The sequence below is a fragment of the Mustela putorius genome, unplaced genomic scaffold (genome assembly GCF_011764305.1).
Source record: "Mustela putorius furo isolate JIRA1106 unplaced genomic scaffold, ASM1176430v1.1 tig00003846_pilon_pilon_pilon, whole genome shotgun sequence".
Lineage (NCBI taxonomy): Eukaryota > Metazoa > Chordata > Mammalia > Carnivora > Mustelidae > Mustela > Mustela putorius.
The window spans coordinates 12,165,448-12,179,435 of NW_025421999.1; the positions used below are offsets into that span (position 1 = coordinate 12,165,448).

The window sequence follows — 13,988 nt, forward strand, 5'->3', positions numbered from 1 at the left end:
TCTCTCTCTCTCCCTCAAATAAATAAATAAAATCTTAGGGGGGGAACAACAGGCTTAAGAAAAAAGTCATCTAACTAAAGTAAAAAGATAATTTTTTTAAATAAGGTGATGATGGGACACTCTGTCCATTAAGCGGCTGCCTTCGCTCAGGTCATGATCTCAGGGTCCTGGGATGGAGCCCCGCATCCAGCTCCTTGCTCAGTGGGGAGCCTGCTTCTCTCTCTGCCTCCTCTGCCTGCCACTCTGCTTGCTTGTGCTTTCTCTCTCTCTCTGACAAATAAAATCTTTTAAAAAATAAAATAAAGAGATGGGCAGTTATTTTATTTTACTCAAAACTTTCTGTTTGAGTAAACAAAACAATTGCCCATGTCTCAGGGAGAACTTTAAAAACACCAAGAAGATATTTTTCTGGGTGACAGCAAAAATTGAGGCCTTCTAACTTCAACTTTATTTTATTTTATTTTTTTAAAGATTTTATTTATTTATTTGACAGAGAGAGACACAGTGAGAGAAGGAACACAAGCAGGGGGAGTGGGAGCGGGAAAAGAGTTGAGCCACCCAGGTGCTCTCAACTTCATTTAAATTTAAATTTAATTTAATGTAAATATTTTTATTTAATTCAATAAGCACTCAATGTTTCTGATGTGTGAGGCACACTTCTAAACCCTGAGTATTTATTAATACACACAAAATTCTCACAAAAAAGTTCTCAAAAAAGCAGGCACTACGATTGTCCCCATTTCGTCTGTGAGAAGCCGGAAGCCCTGGGCCATGGAAGCTGTCCCATCACACTCATGGCTGAAAACGTCAGGATTCGAACCTGGGAAATCTGACTCCAGGATTAATGCTGATAATCACTGTGTTACAAGGACCTCAGCTTCATCCATGCAACCTTTAATAGGCAGCTACCATGTGCTGAATACATCGATATGTGTGGAGGGACACAGAACGAATAAGACATAGCCCTGGAGAATCCCAGTCTTAGGGAGGTGATGAGGGTTTAAAAAAAAAAAAATTACAGAAATGTGCCAAATAAATAAGTAAAGTGAATTAAATAAAATGAATACACTTCCAAGGGAGCATAGCGGACCTCGCGGTGAAGAGTTACATCCTGACTCCTAACCTTCAACATACAACCCAGATTGGACATCTGGTCACTTCCATTGCCCAGACACTGCCAACGGTCACCTGGAGGATCACTGACCACAGCCTCCTTGCCTGCCTCCTGCCCTTGCCCCCTGCCCCCTGTCTTCCAGACACTCACCAGAGTGATCCTAAAGCACCTTAGATGCTCCACAAGCCCCCTGGCTTCCATCACACTGAGAACAACGTTCAAAGCCATTCCAAGGCCTACGCAGCCCTGCGCCATCTTGCCTCTGTCTCTGTTCTTGCGCTGAGCACCAGCCACGGGCCTCTTAGCCATGGGTTGGAAAACACCGACCCGCCCACCCCAGAGCGCGTGCTGCTCTCTGCTGCGAGATCTTCCTGCACAACCTGGGGTGGGTTTTTCCCTCACGTCGCTCAGGCCCCTGCCCACGTGTCACCTCTTCAGAGAAACTTCTTCTCAACACTTTCTTTGAAACAAATGCCTTCCCTTCAGCAACTCCCCTGCTAAAGGATGCTGAATGGTTCTTCTCTGTGGGATCTACCACTGATATATTAAATATACATTTCTTTATGGGTTCCGTGTCTGCCTCCCCTGCTAGAGGGTCAGTTCCATCAGGCCATAGCCTGTGCTTAGTTCACCATATCAGGAGACCCTAAAAAGCACCTGGACATCCCAGATTCTCAATTAGTTGTTGAATAATTGATTGGATAAATTGTTTTAAGAGGTCAAGGAAGGCTTCCCTTGAAAGTAGACAGTTGAGTGTTGCAGAATAAGTCAGCATTTGCCAGACAGACAAGACCAAGGAAAAGCATTCCAGACAAAGGAAATAGCAAGTGCAAGATTTCGAGGCAAGAAAGCTCACTGGGTTGGTATAATCGTGTTGCCCTCTTTTGCCCTAGGCGTGTTGGGGACTCCGACTACAGTGATGGCGAAGAGGACTTTTACTACACGGAGATCAAGCTCAACACAGACTCAGTGGCAGATGGACTGAGCAGCCTGGCTCCCGTGTCACCGTCTCAATCCCTGGCTTCGCCTCCCACTTACCCCATACCAGATTCAAGCCGAACAGAGACTCCTTGTGCCAAAACTGAGACTAAACTGATGACACCCTTGAGCCGCTCAGCTCCCACCACCCTCTACCTCGTGCATACCGACCATGCTTACCAGGTGACGGGCCGAGGACTGTGAAAGTAAAGCTTGACCCCTCCCCGCCAACCAAAAGCAGTAGCATTCTGCCGCGCAAGGAAAGGGTTACCTGGTGGGAAAACAGCATCACAGAAGTAGCCCAAGAGCTGAGTTCGTTTTTTCTTTTTCTCCTTTTAAAGCCCAGATCTCACACAGATGGGACCCTATGGGCTCTTGGATTTCCCAGTACTGATTGAAGATCCAATCCCTTAGATGTTGTCATAGGATTAAAATCCTTCATATTGTAAAGATCTCAGAAGGGTGCCTGGCCCACGGTATAAGTATCTGTTAAACAAAAAATAAAATAAATGAAAAGGTGAGCACTGAACCGCTTTGGCACAATGACATGATGGCCACACACCCCAAATCTGGGACTTCCTACCCCACCTTCTAAAATGGTAACTATGCCTCACAGATAGAGGAGATTATAGTGTTCCCCAAATCAACAGTGTCAGCATCACCTGGGAACTTGTTAGAAATGTAAATTCTTGGGACCACTCCAGACCTGCCAGGCAGAAGCTGGACTTTCACTGGAAAGTCTGATAAGACCTTACAGACCAACCCTGCAAAGCTCCTTTGTCCCCTCAGCAATTATTAACTCTTGTAAACGTTGATTTGTTTTAGTGACATTTCAAAACATTCAAGTTTTAAGAAAACATTTTTTTCATAATTCTCAACCACTTTGTGCAACTTTAAAAAAAAAACCTCCTGTCTGTGTTCTCCCACCCTGGTTTTATAAACACTTTCCATGTAATTGAATAGTTTTCAGTTACATTGAAGCACCAACGTTTTTTAATCATTCTGTTACTGTTAGGTATCTACTCCTTAGTCTATCCAGTTTCTTCCACTGTCATTAGTAACTCTACTATGCACACCTCTGTGCCAGTAGCTTTTTCCCCTGCTTTAAATTCCCAGAAGAGTAATTACTGGGTCAGAGGATATAACATGAACAGCTTATGGCTCTTGCAAAGTATTTGCCAAAATATTTTCCAGCAATGCCAGTTATAAAACCACAGACACCAGCAGCTACATCTATAATTAGATGTAGAAACTTGTGGAAGAAACAACCAGCCACTGATTTACTAGACTTACGCTCAAGAGCTTTGGAATGGAGCTAATTATTAAATTAGTTGAGGCAATAAATTTCATTCCTGACTCTTGCTATGTTGGTCGAAAAGAATAAATAATTTCTTTGTTCTTGTTTGTCAGTGTTGCATTTAGAAACACAGGCTCGAAATCATGGGCCTGAACCGATTTCAACTATGTTGTTCATCTCTGTGAGAGCTGGAACACACAGTAGGGGATCTAAAAGGTCCTTTCCAAACCATGTATTCACAATATTGGGATTGCTCTATTTATAGACATTAAAAATTATCAGCATGGAAAATGTTAAAAACATAAGCAAATGAAGAAAATTCATCCCCTAATCCCAACAAAAAGAAGCCCCTTGGTTAATATTTTTTGTATGTCCTTCAAGAGTTTGTTCTATGTATGTATACCTGTTTTTTAAAAAAGGTGGGGGGTAGAATTTATTTTAATACTGTTTTTCTTGTGCTTTGTTTTTGCCACTTACTATATCATGAACATTTTCCCTTGCCAATAACTATTCTTCAACAATGTCAGGCTCTGTGGATATATCATGATTTATTTACCCACGTCCCTATTATTAGACATTTGCATTTCCAGTTTTTAGCACCCTAATACATAGCTCTGCAATGAACATCCTTGTATCCATTGCTTTAGAATTAATTCTAGAAGTGGCATAGCTAATATAAAGAATACTAAGAATTTTGAGATATTTTGCCAGATTGCCTTGTACCAATCTACCAAGCATTGTAACAATCTACCTACATGGCATCCCTGTATAAGATTGTTTCTTTCCTAATTTGATAGTGAAGCATTGCGTTTTACACACAGATATGTCCTAAAATAGGTGTATGTATGTATAATAAAATTTCTCTTCAGAAACCATCAAAAACCATCTGCTTTTATTCCTTAGATAGCTTACTGAGATACATAGTAAGTTTATTTCTAGCTATTCTCTTGGACTATGTTTACCTCCTCCCATTGGATAATTAGTCTAAGATATTAATCCAGCTGAAACCATTTTCGGGGCCCAGCTGAGGCAATGATAGTTTAGGACTGTGAGGAGAAATGTTGTTTCATAACAATGTTCTCCCTTTTCTGTTGGACAGGCCACGCCCCCTGTGACCATTCCAGGATCAGCCAAGTTCACCCCCAATGGCAGCAGCTTCAGCATTTCTTGGCAGTCTCCTCCAGTTACCTTCACCGGCATTCCAGTAAGTAGAAAAACAAAAAGCCAGAAATCTGGTCATCACTGTACATAAATTTGGGGAACAAATTATAAAAACATGCAAGAAAAAGACAAAACTCAGAATGCCAGAAGTAGTCTATTCCTTAAGTCACTTGTAAACACCCGGGTGCATATTTCACGGTCCAGCTTAGCCCAGCTTGTCTGTGGAAAAGGTGTTATGAGGAGCATTTGAGAAAACTAGGGGAGTTGCAGCCGCTGATAAACAACTTGTTAAAAATGTGTCAAGATTTTTTTGTGTCGGTGGTGTATTTGTATGTTTCCAAAAGGCTTTATAGAATTATTTTTTGAACTCAGACGCTGAACATGAAAGAAAAGGACCCTGTCCATAAATGATATTTATCGTTATGAGTAACTTGATAAAATTTATGACTTTGAAATTATTGTTTGTAGGTGTGTCATTTTGAAAGGTTCAAAAAAAATCCCATAAATTGAAATCTTTTTTTTTTTCTTCCAAAGCTTGAGTAATCCATGCTGATCGGCAGTCTGAAAATAAGAGTGCTAAACTATGCAATCAGGTTTAAGTGGTATATAAGCATTGATTTGACATGGTAAATGATTGCTGTCTGATAAGTCACCATGAATTAACTTGGTACCTAGCCATTCGTTTAAAAATGTATTGGGTCTTTTGTAGCTTATCACAGAATATCCACGGACCTACACACTGTTGATGCCTACAGTGGCTTAAAACTCCTGATAAGGTTCACAAAGTGGCTTATGATAACAGACACTAACCCTATTTTCTCCTCTCCACCCCTCTCCCCAAGGACCTCACAAAAGCCTCTTATTGTCAATCAGTGGCGACTTTCAGCGGTTTCCAGAAAATACTAAGGGCTCCTACAGCACTGATAAAAATGGAAGCAGCTCAATCAATTATGCTGTGCTCTGTTGATGAATACTTTTTAAATTTCCTAGGAGAACAGCCAACAATAAAAAGCATCCCACTGGCAGCAATTTGGGAATTTGTGGCTACCAGAAAATACTCCTGGAATTTGGTTTTTAAATAACGATCGAGGATCTAGAGTAATTATGAAAGTCACCTGCTTTGTCAAATAGTAGTAATGGCTGGCTAGTCTGAAGGACAGAGAATGCAAGGAGGGATCTTGTAGTAGACATTAGAAGAGAGCATGTAGGTATCCGCTTTGTTTCCGTCAAGAACAATGATGAGCTGAGGAGGGTGTCAGAGGTTAACCATCAGTCCTTTGGGGGACTTCGACTTTTTTATTTTTTTGATAGACATAAAAAGACCTGGAGTGGCTCTCAGTATCACTTTCGAGACAAGCCCTCTACCCTAGAAAGGCAGCCACAATTACAGGATCATAGAGACCCACTATTCTGAATCTCGTTAATTCCAGTCTTTGATTTGAGAATTTTCGAGAGCATATACCGTATTTCTCACCTGGAGTACAAGCAAGTGTAGCGTCTGGCTGGAACAGCCCAGGTCAGACTCCTTTTCAGATTACCTCTGTGGCCAACCAAAATGGAATTTCTTTCCTTTTGCTTTCTTAATTAAATCATCTTCTGATGTGCAGAGAAATCACTGAGTGTTGGATGACCAGCTATGTTTCTCCTAAAGTTACTAAATGCTTTACCCAATAAGATACCAGCCAGGATACCCTCTTCTTCTTTCTTTCCAGGAGCAAGATCTTAACACTCTTCCTTGTTGTGGATACTGTGTATCTCTGTTCTCACCTCAATGCCTTAATTGTTCAAAGACCCTAACTTCATCAGTTCCCCGGGACAGTCTAGACCAGAGCTTTGACAGAAAGTGTATAGAGTGGTTGGGTTAACTAGGTATCCCACTAAAATCCTACTTGCGCTTCTAACGTCCTCTTTCACCACGGAATTCTCCATCTGTCTGGTTGTGTCATGTTTCTGCCAACACTTTAGACTGTTTTAGCTGCCATTCTTATTTCAAGGGAAGGGAATGCTATTTTCCCAGGCTTTGTTTAACCCTAGAGAAAAGGCTCGCTATTAAAAATGTTCTTTATGTTATATACTGTCTATTGAGGCTTGAAAAAACATAAGTGATTACTGGTTGCCTCCTTCTTGTGGGAATTGGACCGTACAGTGCCGCACCACAGAAGCATACAAATGGTACGTGTCTACTGACTGGGTATCCCAATGACTATCCCCAAATTCTCCAGAAATGCTGTCCTCATCTCTAGAAGACCTGGAGCCAGGCAGACTCTAAGAGCGTATGAATTCCTACCTTCTAAACTAGTGTAATAGGGTTTTGAGAAAGAAGCTCTAAACATTTTAAATTATAATGAATTAGTATTAGCGCAGTCCTCAACTGTATCCAAACGGAAGAACAAAGCAGTTCCCATTGTATAAAATGCTCTTTAAAGAACATGTTTCTCTTTGTACTCCAAAGCAAATACCCTGAGCTTGTCAACCCCATTTAAGGTGTGCTTCCCCCCCACACATACACATCTTGGAGACCCGGTATTGAAGAAGGGATGCTTTTATATGCTTCCTAGAGAATGGAAATAATTTCCGTCGGGGAAATCCCAAGGTTTGCAGGATTTTATTTATTCATTTGCCTACATAACATTTCCTGAAGGGCGGGCTTTAATAAGTTCCCTGGGTAAGACGTCTTCGCAGAGGCGTGGAGTGGAGCAGGCTGTTCTGCATAGCTACAAATGTGACTGGCGGGGCAGTGTTTTCTAGCCGAAGGCTGTAGACGTAAGAGTAGGGAGAAGACGCTCATTAAATAGAGCATTCTTTGAGCTGTTTTTCCCAAACAACCACACCTTTTCTTCTAATTATCCACATTCTTTTCTCTGTCTTTTCGACAGAAAGCTGAGAGTTCTTTACCCCGAATGAGTCTGCTTATACTGCCATCACAGGATACCACAGACTGGATCACTTTAAGCACCCAAAATGTATTTCCTCACAGTTCTGGAGGCTAGAAGTCCCAGATCAAGGTGCTGGCTAGTTCCAGGTGACAGCTCTTTCTGTGGCTTGTAGAAGGCCACCTTCTCACTATGTCCTTATCTTGTCTTTTCTAGTAGTGGAGGTGGGGGAAGGGGTGCTGGTGGGTGGAGAGAGAGGCCTTGGGTATCTCTTCTTATAAGAACACAAATCCTGTTGGATCAGGGTCCCAGCCTTTTGACATCATTTATCTTTAATTAATTCCTTAAAGGCCCCATATCCAAATATAACCACCCTAAGGATGAGAGCGACAATATACGAACTGGGTCAGGGTGGGGGAGGGGACACAAACATGCAGTCTGTAACAAGCCCACACAACCGAGAGTGAGTCGACCTGCCATCCAAGGGCTATTCCAGGAGGGGGGTCAGGCTGGAGGGAGGATCTCCAAACCTAAAATAGTGTGCTTAATTATCAAACGTTTAGCTGGTGTTTTTTGGTTTTGTTTGTTTGTTTGTTTGTTTTTGTTTAAGAGAGTGAAAGCGAGAGAGATTATGGAGGGAGAAGGAGAAGCAGACTCACTGCTGTGCAGAGAGCCCCATGTGGGGCTTGATCCTAGGACCCTGGGATCATGACCTGAGCTGAAGGAAGCTGCCTAACCATCTGAGCCATCCAGGTGCCCCTAGCTGGTTTGTTTTTTATTAACACCTTGAGGGAGGACTCAAGAATAGTATAAGAGGTTACAACCAAGACAAGGAACATCAGCTTCTCCATTTGAGAGACAGAAGATCCCAAAGAAAAGAAATTTCCCCAACCTAGTTACAGAGGGACACAACATTCTTTATAACTGCTCTGGGTGTGAGGCTCAGATACAAACCCTGACTCTGGCGTCTGCTGTCTGGCCAGCCACAGGATCTCTCTTAAGCAATGCCCTTCACTTTAAACCACCCCACAGAATTGTTTTGTTTTGTTTTTAAGATTTTATTTATTTGACACAGAGCACAAGTAGGCAAAGGGGCAGGGAGAGGGAGAAACAGGCTCCCCACTGAGCAGAGAGCCTGATGAGGCACTGGATCCCTGGACCCTGGGATCATAACCTGATCAAAAGACAGATGCTTAACCGACTGAGCCACCCAGGTGCCCTGCCCCCATGGAGTTGGATCATTGAGTCCAGTGCCTGGCACTGGCTAACATTATGGAGCATTCACTATCTTGCTGCCTGTGATGTGTCCCACTGGTATACTATACCTGTCAGAAGAAATGTACTCTCCCTATTCAGGACTGACTGATATAACCCATACCTACCCAACACAGGGGAGAAATCAGCCATGATTTTTGCAGACTAGTGTTCTTCAAACTCTTCCGAGGTCCCACCTAATCAGCAGCAAAATGAGAGGCATGCAGAGGCCTGTGTGTGAGACACCATCACTGTGTGAGCTGTGCCATTCACAGCAAGCCAGCCAGGAATCACTCTCCTGAAGCCTGGAGGGCCCCAACACCCCCATCCCCACCTAGACCCATGGGGGCTGCCCCAAGCCCTCCACCAAAGCCCATGTCAGGAGCTGAGTCCTTAAGGACTGAAGAAAAACTGTTCTCTGGGGAAAACATAAAATGGAGATTATACTTTAAAAAATTTTTTTAATTTATCTATTTATTTAGGAAAAATACCATAGAGTACTCTCCAAGTCTATTGCATGCTTTATAGACCATGCCCCAAAATAGAACTTAAAAACAGTTAAGATATAAAACTAAAAAGACTTAAAAATTTTTTAAAAACCCAAATAGAGGGCGGCTGGGTGGCTCAGTGGGTTAAGCCGCTGCCTTCGGCTCAGGTCATGATCTCAGGGTCCTGGGATCGAGTCCCACATCGGGCGCTCTGCTCAGCAGGGAGCCTGCTTCCTTCTCTCACTCTCTATCTGCCTGCCTCTCTGCCTACTTGTGATCTCTGTCTGTCAAATAAATAAAATCTTTTAAAAAAATAAAAAATAAAAAAAATAAAAAACCCGAATAGAGATTGAAATGGGGAGACTGCCGGGCGAGATAGCTGACATCGTGCTATGCAGGGCTTTATTTTAGGGCCCATCGTATTTCCATCAGCTCCGCAGCAGGATGATGGAGGAGTGGCAAGAGCAGAGCCTTGACCTCACTCAGAACTAGTGCCAAGGTCAGCTGGTAGGAGACGACGGCCTGTGTTCAAGTACAGGCCCCACCAGTGATGATGCAGCACAGACCAAACTTCCCCACTGCCTTACGGAGGACGTGGACACGACAACACTACGATGGACCCGAGGGTCGCAGTGAAAAGGAAGGCAGATAGCTTTCCAAGGCCCTCTTGTTTAACAAGTCCTCGGTAAACTACTACTACCACTCCTTAGAACACTGGGAGGTTCTGCAAGCCGCCTCCTGGCTCCATGTCTAAATTCTCTTATCTACAAAATTCAGATAGCCGCACTTTGCTGGCAGGATGAAAAGAAATGACACCTGAAGGAGCAGCCTGGCCCTCACGTTTGCGAGCACTAAACAAATAACCGTTCCCACGCCAGCTGCTCCCTTCCCTTCCACCCTTAGCCCCTGCTAAAATAAAAAGCTTTCCACCATGATTGTCTTGCTAGTAAAAGTCTCAAGGAAAATTCACGAGTTAGGTCGTATTGGTCCGCACACAGAACTGAGTCACAGCCAATACGTGTAAAGCGGGTCCCGGCTTCTGCTGCGTTGTGCCCCCATAAAACCCAGGACTTGGGTGGATTGGGAGGAGTCGCTGCCAGACAGGACTATGCACTCAGGCCCCGAGCTTCCGAGTTAAGAAAGCCAGAGCAGGAATAAAGACTGTAGTGAAGGGTTGTTCCTCCATAGTCCTCAAATGGTATCTTTGGAATTTTCGAAAGCCTGGTCCTCACTCCTTCCTCAAACCAATCACATCACCAGTTTTCCCATTTCGGTAAGTGGCACCCCTCCAGCTGCTTGGGCCAGAAGCTAGGATTCACCCTTGACTCCTCTTGATTCATTCCTGATTCTTCTCAAGATTTGTCTTCCTTTTTTCCCATCCTTCAGCGAGTGCCAGACTCTGCCTGATTCTGCCATGAATCCGGCCGCTTCTAACCTTACCGCTGCCACGCTCTCGTCTAAATCATCTTTCCCCCCAAATGGCGCAGAGCTCTTAACTAGACAGCAGGTCTCCTCTCCAGGCTGTCTCCAATTCATTCTCAAAGGAGCCACAGGCATCTTTTTAAAGCATTAATCAGATGTCTCACTTTCTTAAAATTCTCCAATGGCTTCCCTGGCACTTAGAGCAACATTCAATTCAAATTCCTCTATCAGGGCGCCTGGGTGGCTCCGTTGGTTGGGCGACTGCCTTCGGCTCAGGTCATGATCCCAGACTTCCAGGATCGAGTCCCGCATCCGGCTCCCAGCTCCTTGGGGGAGTCGGCTTCTCCCTCCGACCTTCTCCTCTCTCATGCTCTCTCTCACTCATTCTCCCTCAAATAAATAAATAAAATCTTTAAAAAAAAAAAATTCCTCTATCAGCCAGGAAGCATGACCTGAATCCACCACCTCCTGTCCTCTCAGCTCAGCCTCCACACAGTATCTTCTGGCCCCATTGGCACTCTTCAGTTAGGAGGTCTCTGTCATTGCTCCCCCTTTCTCCAGAGTGCCCTAAAGAAAAAAGATAACCTCTCGGGGAGCCTTCTCTCACGGCCCTAAATAAGTCTATGTCTTCTCCCTTAATGAGGCTTTGCCTATTGACCTATTTTTACTTTCTTTATGCACTTATCACTGAAATGATCTTACTCGTTCGTATTTATTGTCTGTATTATTGTCTGTATCCCCACTAGAATGTATGCTCCATGAGGACAGAGACTTGGCATTGTTCACAGCTAGGTACCCACATTCTAGAAGGGTGCCTGGTACACAATAAGAACTTGAGAAATACCTGCTGAATGAAGAGCGCCCTGTCATCTCATAAAAGGGGTGTGACGTAAAGACCACTAAAGACCAATGGTACAGAATAATTCAGAATCATGGCAACAGTTTAAAATGTTGGGTTTTTACTTATGTGTTTAATTTTTTCAATTAACATCTAGGAAGATAGCACTGATGTCTGTTCCACTAAATTGAAAGAAAATAAAAAATGCCAATACCTGTACTAGAGAAATTCAGTTCTAGAAGTATGCCTTAGGAATGTACCCAGGACTGTACGTTCCAGGACTTGTACTTCGATGGCCATGCTGGTCTTTAGATAACTAAGTTTCTAAATTCATCAAGTTTCTGCTCCTCTACAAATGGCAATGCTCTATATTTACTTGAAATATCATTTCTCTTTTCTTATAAAAACTCATTTTTCGTAGCGGTTGAGAATCCCAGGTTCTAGGACGATACATAGTGTGATGAGAGCAAATGATGCAAAGGGTCTAGCAAGAAATGTAAGGGGCTTCAAAAGCCAGGCGCCTCCTGTTCTTGGGACTGAGAAGCAGAGGGGTACCAGGGTTCAGACACATGCTCTGGCATCAGGTAGAGATCAATATAAGCGCTGGCCCTGCCATTACTAGTTCCATGACCTTGGCCAAGTTTTACAACCTTGGCCCCATGCCTTGGTTTCCTCATCTATCAAGTAGGAACAAGAATAGTACTTGTCACGTGGGGTAGTTGTGACAATTAAAGCCATTGTCCGTGAACCTGGCATGTAGCGAATGCCCAGTGAGTATTTCAAGGATGACCTTTGTTCTTGACTTGCTTGGACTCTTTGCTTCCAGCCTTTATTCCCATTTGGACCCCACCATCTGCTGTGTGGATGTTTTATGCAAGAAGTCATTTATATAGGGGCTGTAATGATCTTGTAAAGCAAACAGAGAGCCAAGGTCCACGCTCTGTCATTGCTATTGACTGGCTATATAATTTTAGGTAACTGTCCTAACCTCTCTAGGGTTTGTCTTTTTTTTTTTTTTTTTAAGATTTATTTATTTATTTGACAGACAGATCACAAGTAGGCAGAGAGGCAGGCAGAGAGAGAGAAGGAAGCAGGCTCCCTGCTGAGCAGAGAACCCGATACGGGGCTCTATCCCAGGACCCCGGGACCATGACCCGAGCCTAAGGCAGCGGCTCCAACCCACTGAGCCACCTAGGTGCCCCAGGATTTGTCTTTTTTAAAGATTTTTATTTTTATTCTCCAGAGAGAGAGAGAGAGAAGGAGAGAGAGATAGGCAGAGGGAGAAGCAGGCTCCCTGAGGAGCAAGAAACCTGATGCGGGACTCAATCCCAGGACCCTGGGATCATGACCTGAGCCAAAAGCAGACACTCAACCCACTGAGCCACCAAGGCATCTCTAGGGATTTGTCTTTTTTTAAAGGTAGATCATGAGGCTTAGACTAGGTGAGACTATATTTTAAGGTTTTGAATATTATTCAGGTGAAAAAACATTACTATGGGCAACTTGGAATACATATGTGAAGTCATGAGGATTTTTTAAGTATTCATCATTGCCGAGTCTTTTCTGTTCGGGGAGCATTTAAATTATACCACGAGCATCACCCCTCTGCATGCTAACAGGTGTCTCTGTGAAGGAAGCCCTTCATTTCCATGTCTAATGTTGACCACTGCCCATGTGGCAAAGGCTAAACGAAAGTATGGTGAGAAGAACCTGCCCCATCAACTTTGTTTTCATGTCCTTGCCAGGTGTCACCAACACATAATCATCTGGGGGGCACAGGAGAGCAGAGACAGCACACTCACACGGTCTTGTCCTCACCACCCAGAGGGACCGTCAGCCTGAGGTATGACTGCTTGAAATGCCACCTCATCTCAAGGGAATTAACTGAAAAACAGAAGAACAGCAAGGAGAAGGGAAACCAGAGAAACCATCTTCCATAAACTTTCCCTGGAATGGACAAAACGCCCTTTCTTTTGTGGCCATCATTTTCTCCACCCATCGATTACTAGCAAAGAGTTGTTTGGGGCTGGGGATGGTGGCCAGGGGGGAACAGTTTGCTGTAGGTTTTCTCAAGGAATAGGCAATGGAGATTACTGGGTCTATTTAAAACCATATATATGGCCTTACCCTCTGTATTAAAAGAATTTTAAGATACAGTTTTTAATACAGATCAAGAAAAAACACCTCCAATTTTCCTTAACCAGAATGCTAGAAATTTGAGGAGGAAGAAAGCACTGGAAAGCACATACTTAAAACTTAAAAGAATAAAGCTCTCTACTGCCATTTTTTGCATGTACCTGTTTAATTCATTTTGATGGAGAGGGACATGGCCCCAAATGGACAAGCAGAAGCTTCAGAGTTACAGTAGCCAATAGTAACAGCTGAGCTTGGTGGCCGGACAACATCCAGCAGGTGCTCAAGTCCAAATCTAGCAAGAACCCCTGCTAGGTTTGTTAATGCTGTTTCTGGCTCTCTCGAGGGCTCTCAAGCCTTGCAGAGAAAGCTCCTTGACTGCACCCCGCCCCGTACCCCCCAGCCTAACTGCTCCTTGCTTGTCTTGCAG

At 43.7% G+C, this 13,988-nt stretch overlaps 1 protein-coding gene across 1 annotated transcript in view; it reads left to right on the forward strand.

Moving 5' to 3' along the window:
• Window positions 1–13,988, forward strand: part of ZNF704 (zinc finger protein 704) — a 235,561-nt gene that overhangs the window by 208,971 nt on the left and 12,602 nt on the right. Inside the window, exons 6-8 of the mRNA XM_045063173.1 lie at window positions 2,008–2,275; window positions 4,489–4,593; window positions 13,171–13,268. Coding sequence (XP_044919108.1) covers window positions 2,008–2,275; window positions 4,489–4,593; window positions 13,171–13,268 — 471 coding nt within the window. The remainder of the gene's footprint in view (window positions 1–2,007; window positions 2,276–4,488; window positions 4,594–13,170; window positions 13,269–13,988) is intronic.